Source organism: Rhea pennata, chromosome 7 (genome assembly GCF_028389875.1).
Source record: "Rhea pennata isolate bPtePen1 chromosome 7, bPtePen1.pri, whole genome shotgun sequence".
NCBI lineage: Eukaryota > Metazoa > Chordata > Aves > Rheiformes > Rheidae > Rhea > Rhea pennata.
The window spans coordinates 35,907,535-35,922,304 of record NC_084669.1 but is presented as its reverse complement, the minus strand read 5'-3'; the positions used below and the strand labels follow the sequence as shown (position 1 = coordinate 35,922,304).

Sequence of the window (14,770 nt, the reverse complement as noted above, 5' to 3'; positions counted from 1 at the left end):
ATAGCCTGCAAGTCTAGATCTCACACTTGATATGAAGTCTGCACAAACTTGGGCTTCTTGTAAACCTCCCTGCTTTGTGCTGGGGAAAAAAAAAAAAAAAAAAAAAAAAAAAGATCACAGAACAACAAAAAGTAGTTTTTAGTTTTAAGATTTTTGAGGTACAAGAAGGAATAAAAAGGCAGGTTAAATGGAGTTCACAGGAATCTGATCTTTAATTAGGCTTTGAAATAAATGCCTGATCTCACACATACTTTGCAGTTAAAACTCAGCATTCCTGAAGGGAGTTTTGCTGCCTAATCCAGCAAGCCTCCTCCTCCCTCGCTCCTAACATACAATATATTTCTTTCTATCAAATCATTGAGCAAATGGGAATTATTCAAATGGTTCCCGTTAAACAACAGGCTTGCTTTGAAAGAACCACAATGTAATGGGCACTGTGCTAAGTGCTGGCGTACCGTCTCCAGTAAGAAAATACACGTTGTTGATCATAGTCTTGAATATTTATTATGAGGTGAAAAACTGACATCATTGGTTTCTGTAACTTTCTGGAGATTAGGGAGCTTATTGTTAAATTTAAGAGACCAGCTTGCAAACACATAGAGCTTCAAATAAACAAAAGTTTAAGAAACTAATAGGAGTAGTAGACTGGTTGTCTGCTCAATAGCTTATAGCAGCTTGGTATTTGATCTAGAAGATCCAAGATTTTGATCAAGAGTAAACAAAGTCTTTATTGTACTTACATTGCATTGCCCATATTTAAGTTTCGAAGTTTAAGTTGCTTCAATTATTTGTTTCCATTTACATTTTTAAAGGACAGCTGCAAAGCTGAAGCATGCTGGGGGTATCTTCCAAAGTGAGAGGTTTCCAAACCACAGCACCAACCACACATTCACATGCAAAAAGTTTAAGCTCAGCTCCCTGTTATTTCCAGGCCTTTTCAAGTCTAAACCTAGTTTTACCTGTCTTCTGCATTTTTACTAGAATTTTGGTGTATACAGGCAACAAGGACTAATAAGAGGGAGTGTTCCTCTTACACAGGCTAACTTCTTGTTAAAAGGGACATGTATTTCACTCAGCTTTGCCTCCCGGCAAATAACTTTTAACACTATTTCCTTAAGATCAGTATTTGAAGGACACAGTAGGATTTAGCTGTTTGTGGAAAAACACACAGACACACAACATTAAAGTTCTTCTGTATGCTGGGTTAGCACACAATCTATACATTTAAGTTTTTAAGTCTTTCCCTAAAATACAAGTAAACTAAGTCTGATGAGCCAATCCTTGCCTTAAAAAATTTGCTCAAAGGCCCTCAAGGGTGGACTATTAAGGTATATAAAGAAAAAAACCTTGCTTCTCTTTCTTCCATTCAAATATAAAAGTTATTAAAAACTAATTTTCAAATTACAAATTAACAGCAAAAACACACACTTGCTTTAAATAAGGTCGCAGACAAAATGCAGCAAACTGATAATTGTTTTACTGAGAAACAGCAAGCAGTCCTATCTTCAGGCCACAGGAAAAACTAATTTAAAGATCTGATACTGGAGAGAAAAAAAAGCCTCTCAAAGACTGGCTGGACAATTACTTGGTAAGACAAGAGTCAACGCACACACAGGTTCACATGCACTATCACTCCGTTTATTCTATGTGCATGCAGGCAGATGCAGTTTGGGTTTTGCTACCTATCATTTCCAGGACCCATTTGTTGGCTTGTTTGTTTGTGGTTGGAAGTCAGCCGCTTCTGCACAGAATTCTGCAAATGAGAGATTTTTTACCATGCGTACAAAACATACATGCTTTCTTGCTTGTACGTGCCTCATCTCCCCCAAGCTAACATTGTTTTCCCCTTGTTTTCATGACTATTCCATAAGAATCCAATTACTTTACAATCCTCCCTTAAAGCCCTACAAATATATATATATATATATATATATATACACACACACACACACTTCTGTAAAAATCTTCCCGCAAAGTTGATCGTGGTAAGACTGCTGGTGCGCTGGGCGGCACACTACTGCACATCCCATCACCTAGTGCTGTCCCTTCACTTTCCCATAGCCCTGGCCTGTCTGAGCATTTGTACACTTGAGCAGTATATTCTGCTCGCACTCCACCTACAGTACTGGGTCCTGGTTCATAATCCTCCTATGCTCACAAGAAAGACCACATCTGCATACAGTTTGTGTCAGAAATTCATCCTGATCTTCCATAAAGAGTAAATAGGCAAGCACATGCAGACAAGAACAAGGCAAAGGTAACAGTTTGTGTAAGAGCAGGAATAATGAGGCCTGACTAAAGGGCCAGTGAGGTTTCGGCAGGTCCTTAATGAGAATCAGGAGAGCTTCTTGTAGGCTTTAATGGCGAGGTCAGTAATCAGCGGCACACGCGTAGATCTTGAAGACAGCCTGAGCAGTACTGGGTCTGCAACAACTTGAACAACAGAGGCAGGCATCTGCTTGCAGCTCCTGTTGAGCTGTGAATGGAGAAAGTGCCTGGGCTCCCTAAAAAGCCAGCAACGGTATCTCACATCTTTTAGAAGCATATTTGGTAGATGTTTCGAACACTAGACCGCAATACCTTTTCCCCAGGAACTCACCAACATGAACTAAGAGCAGAGTATCTCTTCTTATCACAAGCAAAAAAGTTCACTGCTTTCTTGTTCTCCGTTGTGGTATTTTAGATGCTCACATGTCTTCACAGTTATCGAAGACACTCATGTGGAAACACTATCTCACAACTATTTAATCTGGCCAAAGTTGTACATACCATATATTAATAAGACACAAGAAAATGGAATTCTAAGGACTATGAAGAACATTCAGTCAAGCTAGTCCATTTATTTAGCCTGCAACAGTTAGGTTTTAATTAGGAGAAAAAAAAAACACTGAGCAATATATAAAATAAATACTGGAAGTGACATAAATTTCCCTTCATATGGATAAAATTTACTGGAGACAAAGGTTAGAAGAGATAAAATGTTTCCTACTTGGAAGAACATGCCTCAAGTTTCTTAGAAAAATTTTCCTAGATCAACAGATTCCCTTGAAAGAAACAATTTTCATACAGCACTACATTTGGAAACCGAACCATATGCTGAAGGGAGAAAGGTAAGGCAGGAAAGTTATATTTACACACAGGACAAGCAATACAAACCACAAGCTGGACATTCACATGTACATTTAAATTTTATACCATTAGTGTAGGTGTGCTACTAAACTGGACGGCTCTCAGTTTTTCACAAGGTTATATTACTGCGGGCTCTAGCTGGGAGTGTTGAACTGCAGACACTTTAGTTCTGCTAATCAGTACGGAAGCTGTCCTACAGTATTGGTTTCGACAGGTATCATTTTAATATCGCACATTTCCTTTCAAGAAAAGAATTCATATGAATGGACACAGTTTTGCTCTTAGCCTCTCCATTCTTGTTGGAAGAAGACCCACCATTTCCTTACTGAGTTCTAGCTCAGTTTCAATGGCATGGACAGCATCTGGATGCTTCTCACAATAATCTACCAGAAATGTGTAATATTCCAATGATGTCTGCATATTTTCCAGCTGCTTTTTGCCATCCGAAGTAATGAGTTTACCATATAGTCGGGCAATATGAAATTTGGCCACCATGGCAGGGCGAAGAACGTCTTCCTCAAGCTCCTTGGGAAATACCTTATCTGGGTTTCTCAAAGAATCTAAGAAGAGTTCATAATACTTTATTGCTAACTGCGCTAGAGAATTGATCTTTTTTATTGTATGGGAGTCTAGCTCTTCTAATCTGTTACCAATAGCTACCTTTAAATCCATCATCTCATAGTAGGTGTCTGCTAGTTCAAACTGAAGCTGCCTACTAATCAACAGATAGTACTGCGGATTCAAGTCTGCATAGAGAGGCTCCAGCATGTCTACTCTACGCTTATGCATTTTGCAACGTCGCTCATAGTCTTCTTCAAAGAAAGCAAGTACCTTAAACAGAGCACTGTGATCCTGAACAATTTCAATATGGTCAGTAACATAACCATCAACCTGAAAGAACTCTTTTGCTTCCTGAACATAGTTCTGACCCACTAGGAAGATTTCTCTGGCTTCTTGAAAATCTAAAGGATATGCACTGCTCACTTTCTCCTCCATGGCTAAGACAGAATCACATATCTCACTAGTCCCAAAAAGGACAGCTTTTTTCCTGCCATTCTCTTTTTCATCCTCCTCTTTTTTCCTTTGGGCTTTAAGTTCCAATTGCCTGTCAGGATCCAGCTCTCCTATGTTATCCTGAAATGAGAAAATGCATTAATTAAAAATGCATGTGGTTAAAGAGAAAGACTTTGGCAGAAGCTTTTTTAATTAAGGGCTACCTTTCAAATACAAACTGATAAGCAACAAGACGGAAAAGATGACATGTTGGTATATTAAACCTTATATTCACTAAAAGTCATGTAAATTACATTTTTACAGAATTGAGAATGTAAGATTTAAATACAGACAGATCATTTACGTTTCTCTACCCCGTGCAACAACAAAGCCAAAACAATAAATATAAAAAGCCAAAAGACCCTGCTTCTGAAAGCATTTCAGTACATACTGAACGTTAAGCACTTGACATAAATGAAAATACCAGCACATGAAACTGAGATGATGTTCTTACCATCAGTTTAATAAAAAGTCATCTGCCAAATCAAGCCACAAGAAATTACAAAAGAGAAGAGGGCCATCTGTGAAGTTTCTATACAAGCTGTGCACTGATCATGCTACAGAACTGATCTCCTATCCGTACTTATTTTTAAGTGCTGCATTGAAGTCAAAGCATACTATGAAACATGTACTAGGTTTCAAGTACCTACTGCCTTATTGGTTGGGCAATGGTTTCTCATTTGCTACCAGTTATGAAGTGATTCCCACTACAAACATCAAAATTGACTGTATTTGTTTTTAAACAACAGCAGTTACAGCATAAATTTTCAGTTACCTCAAGTAATTTCCGAGCACTTTGCAAAAGATTCAGGCAATACTTAATCCAGCATCTTGCAATTTCAGCTTTCCTCTGTCGAAGGTCCTGTTGGTCTTGCTCTGTTTCACCTAGTAAATGGACATCAATACATAAAAAGCTTGAGACAACTTGAGCATTCCAGTAATAACCTCACATGTTACATGCAAAGAATACATGCTACTTACATTGATCAGGATTCATTTTTCCTCACTGTGAGATAGAAATAAGCTCTTCTTGTTAGTTCATATAATAATTCTGTTAACTGTCATTGTGGTAGAAACCCATATAGATTGGCATGGATTTGTCATGTATGTATTCCTCAAAAAAACAGACCATAATATATGTTTAAAAAGAACTCTGATCTTGGAGGTGTTCGACTGGAAAAATTCCCTCTGTAATAACTGAAAGGAAGAAGGATGATCTATTTTCCGAGGTTCAGCTGCTTGCCAAGTAATTTCTGTTACTGCATAGCTGTTCCCCAAGATAATCAGGGTATTTGTCTCAAAACAGGCCTCAGACTTGCTACCAGAAAAAGGAATGAAGTTAGGGGAAACTGCCTGTGGTTTATCTACCTTGTCACAACATAATACATGTTAGTCTGTAACTTCTGTATTTTTCTCCCTGCAATCTCCCCACTATATATCACAGTCATAACTAGCATTGCTGATGTCTCGAGATTATGTTTCAAGAAACCAAATGGACCAAGGAGAACCAACTTCCCAGTCTCTAAATAGGAGGTGGCGAGTTAGCTGAAGGATGAGGGGAGGCTAGCACTTCCTGACTGCTAAATAAAAGGCAAGCTTCAGACTCAGATTCACTAGATTCAATGTATTTCATTGCTGCCAATCAAATTGTTCTTATTAAGAATAACTGTTGCTAGAAAGGGTCCTTTATTAAATAGCTGTGTTTTACACACAGATTCACATGCCAGAGTGAATCCTATTAATGTACTTGAGAGTAGCACCGACTGAGTAATTAGTCCTTCTGAAACTGAATTACTGTCGGTATTACGACAGTAACACTGAGTGCACGTTAGTCTTTCTGAAACTTAGAACTTTATGCACAGTGACCTTCATGTTGCCAGCCCAGCTCTCTGTACCATGAAAAGGAAGGCAAACAGAAACAGGCACTCCATTGAAACAAATACAAGTATCACTACTCTCACTTAGTGTGGGAGGAAGTAGAGATAAAAGAAGTTAACTGCCCTGCTCCGAAAAGACAAAAGAAATCTATAAAGCAAAATTTAAAGTAGGATTTTTATCCTACTTTAATAAGTAAGTTCAAGCCTACCTCTAGGCTTGAACCTGAATCAGACACCGTAACAGCCTGTGTGTTTCTACATGCCTAATGAAAACTTAACCTCATTTTTTAGTTTAACAAACATCAATAAACTCAGACAACTGTGCTGTCAGCTAGCTATGAAAGCCTATAAACATGTGTTTTCCGTAAACTAAAAGACGACTTTTGGACATTGTCCTCAAAGCACTTAAATAGCAGGAAAAGGCATCTCAATAGTTCTTCATTTCTGGGCTAAAAGAAATACCAAAAGCAGTGAAATTAATGTACTGTCACTGACCTTCAATTAAATAGAACAGTTGTGTCCATTGAGGTTATATTTTAATCTAAAATAACAGCATCAATGGATTCAAGAGCTTGTATTCTAAACAGCTCACACCCTTAGAAGTTAAACAGTGAATATATTGGTTAAAGTCAGTTTTGAACTCCCACCCTGAGGCTACTCTGAATACTTGCCCACTCTCCATGAGGTTAAGGTCTATTCACTTGAAGCTTTCAGTTGTCCAAGACCTGGAATATGAAAAGCTTTGCTGTAGACAAGCAAAGCCTAAATCTACAACAGATGATTTATTCTGAGCACAGACAGTCATCACATAGCCACAAGCCCTTAAAACTGTGGTCTGTCTTTAGAAGTTTGCTTTATTGATCTTGATGCTGAACTACAAAGTTGTTCCTTTACATCAATACACAAAATAACAAGGATGGTACCTAAACTTTCAAAAACAACCATTAATGAGGCTGGAATATCCAGTGCAAAAGACAGTATGGGTACTCTCCAAGTTTGGGGGTTTTAAAAGCTGCAGTTTCCCTTATCCTTTTAAAACTATTGCCAGGAAGTATCTGTTTCATTTCATTGAATCATTGCCTCCAATCATTTAGAAGCAAGGTTAAACTGTGTTTTAAGTACATATACAAGGACAAGTGGGTGAATAGAGATGCTCCCACTACTGAAAAGCATACTGCTGTAAATTTCAGTTTCTAGTATATGACATTTTCATGGTAAATACAAACCTTTTCTGACTCTCTCTGAAGCATCTGCAACAAGCACTTGCATTTTTCCTCAGTTTACACATAGCCAATCTCAAGCTGCAGTAACAGTAGCGCTTAAAAGACATTGTTCTGTCTTATTGTTAATAGAAAAGATTTTAAAAAATTAGAATTGGAATAAGCTTTGGATCATTGTTAGACTTCACTTTTAACATATATATTAGTGATGTTTAATTCACAATATGTAATTGAAAACTTTTATATAAACTTACTGTCTTCAGCAGATGGAACCTGTCCAGCTTGGCTAAAGATGACATTGGCTGCTGCTAAACAGTGTCGGGACTCCATAAAGCATTGCTGAGAGGAACAGAAATGGCAGTGTTTATCGCTTGTCCTGAGCAGCCCAAGCACTACTGCTCTCAGCTGGGCTAGAGCCCTCATCTTGGATAGTTAAGGTATGTGAACACAAGGGAAATTACAGGATTGAGAAGCTTGAGAGCATGCTTCCCTGGTCACTGGAAAAAACGATGCAATTTTTTCATCTACTATTGAATATAGTATTTTCTAACCAACCATTCCTCTTTCTACCACAACCGCAATAGCAACCCTTGCTTTTGATATTAGATACATACATTGTAAACATTTCCACACTGTTCTGATCTAAGCTACTGTCACTTCCTGACACTGTATGGTAAAGATTGTATCACGGGGTGTTAGAACAAGCTGGACATACAAGTCAATGTTATGAGCCAGATTTAGGTTCCTTTACTCATATTCGGCAGTGTGTTATTTAATGATTTGGTCCTACCAATGCAGCAAAAAAGATGCAGAAATTACAAATTACTACTGAAATGAGCATTAACTGACGTGGGTACTGCAGAAGGCCCTTAAGCATCAGAAAACAGCACCTGAATAATCTGGAGTATGAAAATCTCTTAAAAAAAAAAAAAAAAAAAAAGGCAGCATTTCCTAACACACTGGGCTATTCAGAGCAGGTAAGCTTCACTTACTAAAATTTACTTACATGCATCATGTCACACATCGCTACTGAAATGTTTATTAACTATAGAGCTCTTCTTGTATCTACTCCCCTGTTCACTTCCCCTGTTGTCATCATACCAACACAGCAAAGCACAGCCACTACATCTACTTCAGAAAAAATCTAATAGATGTTTCATGTCAGTAAACAATTTGTGGTTTTACAGGAGGACATTTTTAACTCAAGAGGGAGCCTTGTCTCAAACAGCTGTTTAAACAACCATCTTACTTGATAGCTACATTTATATAACATAACTACAGCAGAAAAAGATTAAGTGTAGTACCTTAGAGAGGTAATACTGTGACAAGGTAGCAGCATTGAGTGCCCATTCTACCGGGGAGTAGCCACTATACTCGAGCTGTCGTTTAAGAGTGGTATGGCAATACTGAGCGGCCTTCTCAATCATCTCTAGGTGTTGGTAGACTTGTGCCAGATAATACAAAGTGTGAGTATAGGTCTTCTCAAATCTGGAAAAAAAACCCAAACAAACAACAAAAAAAACCCAACCTCTTTAGATCTTTTTTTTTCCTTAAATATTCTCTCAACAGCATACCAAGGGTTTTTTTGGACTGATATGCACCCACCTTTTTGATCTTTCTTGGTCTGTGAGTTTTTCTTCTTCTGTCATGAAATGTTCACTGGGATCCAAGGGAGGATTTCCATCCTACAAGAGAGTATCGGGTATAGCCAGTAAGGTACATTGCTTTAGTTTTGTGACACAGTGCTCCCTCTCCTGGCTGCAGACCACTTATTTTTCAATCCTGAATTCTTCAAAATGTCACATAATGCTCCAGAGATGTGACAGTTGGCTATAGATGTAATTCCACAAAACCCAAAGATTTAAAGGAAAAAGTACCTCAGTTGCACAGAGAATTATAAGGTTTTTCAGTCTGTAGAAGACTCTTGCTTATGTACTTTTAAATCACGTGTCTTTAGCTTGGGCAATAACATGACAGTTTTTGCATCGTATTTTTTTTAAGCATCAATTTAACACAAAGCACATCTTCAAGTGTGAAATATCTGTCCAGTTGCACTAATCAGTAACAAGAAAATACCCTGCAGGAAGCACTGTCAGCAACATTAAGTGCAGAGAGCACTTAGCCGACCTGCTGTAAAGGCTACTCTTGCCAAAGTGAAATGCCACTGTCAAATGAGTCCCTTTATTTATAGGCTGGTGAGATCATTGTCTCATCCATATATTTGAGTAAATACGTCTTTGGAGGAGGAAAATTACTCTCTCTCTTGATATAAGGTAGTATCCATAGGCAAGCAGTTAATGATGCAAACTATTTCATTCAGAAGGACTTTTTTGTTTTTTAAAATCAAGCGAATCCTCATACAGATACATTTTTATAGATAAACACCAAATAGTTTATTTTTCCTCATATAAGAAGAGCTGAAGGTAAGACATATAGGAAGCAACTTATAGGAAGTCACTCTGAATTTAAATTTCTTTTTGGTCACTCTAAGACAACATTTTCCGAGATAAACCCAGAAGAACAATAACTATACATCTTTCAGTAATGCTCTGTTCAACCTTGCCTTAGAACAACTACCAATAAACAAGAGTTACAGTCAGCCAAACTGGACAGTCCAATAGATTAACGCCACTTAGGGCAAAGTTTTGTTTGTCTGTGCATATCTAATTTCCTTTGTAATTGTGTACGATTTCAGACACCAATTCCAAAACACCTCAGTTAAAGGTGTATTTCTAAGGTGGCTTTTTTGTCTTACACATTGCATCCTGAACAATGTCTATTAGCAGCACAGCCCAGCTGAGTATGCTACCTTGCTTGCTACTTTAAGTATGCAGGATAATTGCTAGATCATAAAGACAAAAACTTCAGCTGATAATAGCTTCTATATGGGTACTTAATTCTCTTTTATTTCCATCTATTGACCTTAAAATACATTACAAAATACAACTGGAATCACCATCTGCATGTAAAGAATTAGCCAACCTGGGCACAGATTGATTTGTCCAAAAGATCTCAGAATCCTATGGGAAAACACAGAAACCAGATCTCTAGGTGCACAGCACGTATCTTTTTCTGTACTATCCTCTTTCCAAGGTAAGAGCATCAACAGACAAAACAAAACACTGCTCCCAAAGCTCTAAGAGTCTGAAGAACTATGAATCAAGATAAAATTTATATAAAACATGATTGACACATTCAAGTTGTTCTTTATACTTCAGGTAAGAACAGGAATACAAATTGAATACAAGTCTTTCTACTGCTATTTCTTTCCTAGACCAAGAGATAATCAGGTGACAAACAAAAAGCAGCGCAGAGAAATATCTCTCGTAAGATGAGAGGGACAGGAGTGGGGGCAGAGAACACATTCGCTTGAAAGGCAAGTAAAGATGTTCTCTTATTTGTTCTCATAAAAAAAATCCTGCGGGGCACACCTTTTTTTTTTAATGAAAATATTTTGTTCATATTAAAGTGGTTCTGAAAACAGATGTGATAAATTAACGTGATAGTAGGTGGGGAAGCTAAACATACCAGAAAAATGTAGATTCTTAGACCATCTTTTAAACTTTGAGCTTTTTTGTTTATATCTCATTAGTTTTCAAGACCTGACTTCATAATCCCCCACCTTGTTTTCTGTAGAGATACAAAGGCCTATAATATATACTCTCAGACCTTCCAACATGATTTGCAGTATACTCTGACAAGACTAGAGGTGATATTCCTGACACTAATGAAGAAAAAACAACTGATATGCTAGACTAAGACCCATTTCTCCTTCTTTTATTCACAGATCAATCTTCTGATGATCGATCTGTGAATAAAACCCTCCTCTAGAGCCTTATGCCTTTAACCATGCTGAGAAAGAGCTCTGCAACTCCCCTCTTACAAGCAGACTTTCATTAGCCCAAATTCCTGCTCATAGGAGTTTAGCACTCACAAATTTTCACTGTACTACATTAAACAGCTTTCCTAACACCAAGATGTCATTACAATAACTGATGAGTTCTAGAAAGGAATTACCAATGCAGACTCAAAGCATTCAGGAGCAGAAAGCAAAAGGATCTTTTAAGTCTTCCCAAAATAATGTTTTCTTATAAGATCCTTGGTTTTGCTCTACTTGCTTTAGGGATTATTATTATTATTAGTAATAATAATAAGCCTCCCAACTTGTAAGGTAGCTACAGCCAGTAAGTAAACAATTAAATCTGGTGCCAGGAAAGTGTCTCAGTTATTTAACAGTCTACTAAAGGTTCCCAGATGGGAATGCTTCCTGATAACCTAAAAATGGAGAATGCTAAGAAACATACTCTTATTTGTATAGTCTGTGAATGACATATGTTGACATGGTTGTACAAATGCTAACAAAGTTCCAACACTCTCACAAGGAACTCTGTATTTACAAGCCGTAAGCAGCAAGACAAGCTGTTTCCTCTCCTCCTCTTTTTTTTTTTTCTTTGCAGATTATGCCAAATTAAGTTGGGAATTAGTATTTTTCAATAATGATTCATGTATTTGCATATATATCATCTCAAATGTCAACTGAATGTTAAATTAGCCCCTTAAACAGCCTTCTCAAACTGATCCTTTCAGCTTTCCTCAGTTCTGTCTTTTCAGGGAAACTTGACAGAAGCACAATAAAGCTACCACAAAAACAGTCTTTCGCTGTAGTTCCTATAAAAAAATCCCAACCTTTAGATACAACTATGTTTGACTACATAATGTCCTGATATATAAGCAATAAATAAATAGAAGTGATAAAAATGTGACAAGCAATCTAAAGTGGGATTATGATAATCATGTTCATATCCCTTAACCAGGCAGCAAAGCCCCAGGAGGAACATTCAGTAGCCATTACCTAACAACACATACGGGTAACTCTACCAAAAATTAACCGTTTCAGCTAAATTCAAAGTTAAAATGTGAAGTATTTGACAGCATTATTTAATCTGTGGAAATATTAAGATAATATCAGTTCAATTTCATAATGTCTGAGGCAAGAGCCAGAATCTTTTAGTGATGTTGGGGAACCCAAAAGCATAAACAAGCTTTGCTGGGTGTAAGAAGCAAAAAATGAACATCCAGAATTAATTAAGGAGAAAGTCTGTAGAGAGATATAGTATCTTTACTTAGATCAAGTGATGAAGAGGGTGGAAAATACATGGACAAGCTTTTCAGTACAAGTGTTTTCTCCAGATCCATTATTTCTCTAATAATATTAAGCTATCATGGCTACAAAGACTATGCTGCAGCAGGAACTGACTGGTAAGGAATGACCTATTGTAAAACTTTCCTGAGAATGATCTGTGCTCTAAACTAAGTTAACGTAAATTCCGAACTGTAATTTCATGAAACTAGGTTCTGTCCAACCTTTATGGCTGTCCTGAAACACAGAATACAGCAGCTCCTTTTTTCTAAGGACACACATTTTTAGTTTGTTTAGAAATTGTCCCTGAGGCAATCGGCATAGGAACAGCTTGGCAGTGTGTGTAAAGAAAGTCAGGCTAAAGGGAGTCTGTTAATACAGGCCAGAACTAACAGCTCGAAAGGTTGTTTAAAATGCATGAAGGGTTTGTTTGTTTGTATAACTGTCTTTTTGAAATGGAACTGAACTATTTTGCCTCTAATACAATACCAAACAGTCAGAGCAAACCCATGGCAAACACTATACAGTTCTATTTCCATTTCTTGCTGAAAGCAACGGTTGGATGCTTTACTACATTTCCAAAATAAGGTTAAGAACAGTCTTAATTAAGAGCCAAATTCTACCTGGCTTTAGTTTTGGATTAACAACTTAAAAAGCTTTCAATTGTTATTTTTGAGCAAAATTATTTTTCTGAATAAACCCATTCTGAAATTAGCAAGTACCACTTCCTCCTGTGCTGGCAGTACTTACCACATCAGCTTTCAAAAGTAACAGAGCAACCAGCACAGAGCTCAGAAACTCAAGTTTCACCGAGACGTTTTTCAAAGATTACTGTGTCACATGAAACGTCTCCCGGAAGATGAAAGCTTGAAAATCTCTGTAAAAAAAGCAGTCTTCAGGGCAATCAATAGCTTTCTCTGTTCAAGAGAACTCAACATAACTCAACATAGTCACTAGATGCTGCTGTCAAACAAACAGCAAGAGTGTCATTTATGTGTAAAGAAAGATATGCCAAGATGTTAATGAACACAGTACCTCTTTCATGTATTGATTATACAAGGCTTCTGCGGATTCCAAGTACGATTGTGCAGTTTTGATTTCATCCCTTTCAGACCACAGGATGCCGAGACTGTTCTAAACAAAAAAAAAAAAAGGGGGGGGGAGGAATAGTTCCTGTTATGTTCAATTTACATTTACACACTTTCGCCAAACAATGTGTCAGTCTTCATCCTGGTATATATGTTATTCTAGTACAGTGGAGCTAGAGGGCAAAATTTGACTCATCCAATTTATCTCAAGTTGGTTTAAGAGGAGGGCTCTCAAACACAGGCAAATTCATACAAAACCCACCTCACTTAAACTGTGATCTTTTGTGCTTACTCTGCTAAATTAGGACCTGTGTGTTCAAATAAGAAGTTTTTTCCACATAGCTCTGCATCTGATTCATGCAAAATTTAAACCATAAGCAGTATCCTAAGAACCACCACGGAATTAGAGAACTCCAGAGAACACAACTTCAGAAAAGCTAGAGGCCAACGCCGCCCCCCGTCCAGTTCCACCCACTTCGTTAGCCTCAAGGGGAAGCACCACGCAGCACGACGCTTCCGATCAGCGGAGCGGCTCCGCGCAGCGCAGGGACGCGCACGGGGCGACGGCAGGAAGAACCAACGCGCCCCCCCCCCCCCCGCCCCGCCGCCGCGGCGGGAGCAGCCCGCGCCGCACGCACCTGGGCCTGCACGCAGAGCGCGACGGCGGCGCGGGAGAGGCGGTGCGGCTGCAGGAGCCGCGCGCAGCGCGCCAGGTGCTCCTCGCCGGCCGACAGCTCCTCCGTGTCCGCGTGGTTGACGCCCAGCTCGTACTCCAGCACGGCGCGCCGCACGGCCCGCAGCCCCGCCTCGCCGCCCGCCTCGCCGCCGCTCAGCAGCTGCTTCACCTCCTCCAGCAGCGCCCGCGCGGCGTACTTGGAGCGGTACGGCTCCGTCTCCGGGTCCCGCCGCGACTCCACGGCCGACAGCGCCCGCGCCCGGCGGAACTTCTCGCACGCCGCCGCCCACCCGCCGCCCGCCGCCATCTTCCCGCCGCCGCCGCCAGCCCTCCCGCGCCGCCCGCGTGACGCCCGCCGGCCAATCAGGCCGCCGCACCGCCCCCCGGGGCTCCGCCGTGCTCACGTGTTCTGCCGTTTCCGGCCCCGCCCCGGCGCGGCAGCTGGGCAGGCTCCGCCTCGCCTGGCGGAGCGCAGCAGCCTTTGGGATCCGCGTCTCCTCCCGCGGACAGGCCGCTGCGCGGGCAGCGTCTGCGCTCCGCCAGGGCAACGCTCACCTCCCAGATGTACCGTGGGAAAACAGCAGCAG

The 14,770-nt window shown here is 39.6% G+C and overlaps 1 protein-coding gene across 1 annotated transcript; it reads right to left on the bottom strand.

Moving 5' to 3' along the window:
* Positions 1–478: 478 nt before the first annotated feature.
* Positions 479–14,490, bottom strand: KIFBP (kinesin family binding protein). The gene is made up of 7 exons (XM_062580290.1): positions 14,146–14,490; positions 13,455–13,553; positions 8,885–8,964; positions 8,584–8,767; positions 7,534–7,618; positions 4,958–5,067; positions 479–4,263 (listed from the first exon to the last, which is right to left on the bottom strand). Exons 1-7 carry the CDS (start codon positions 14,488–14,490, stop codon positions 3,385–3,387), a joined length of 1,782 nt encoding a protein of 593 aa, XP_062436274.1. The 3' UTR covers positions 479–3,384.
* Between the last annotated feature and the right edge of the window lie 280 nt (positions 14,491–14,770).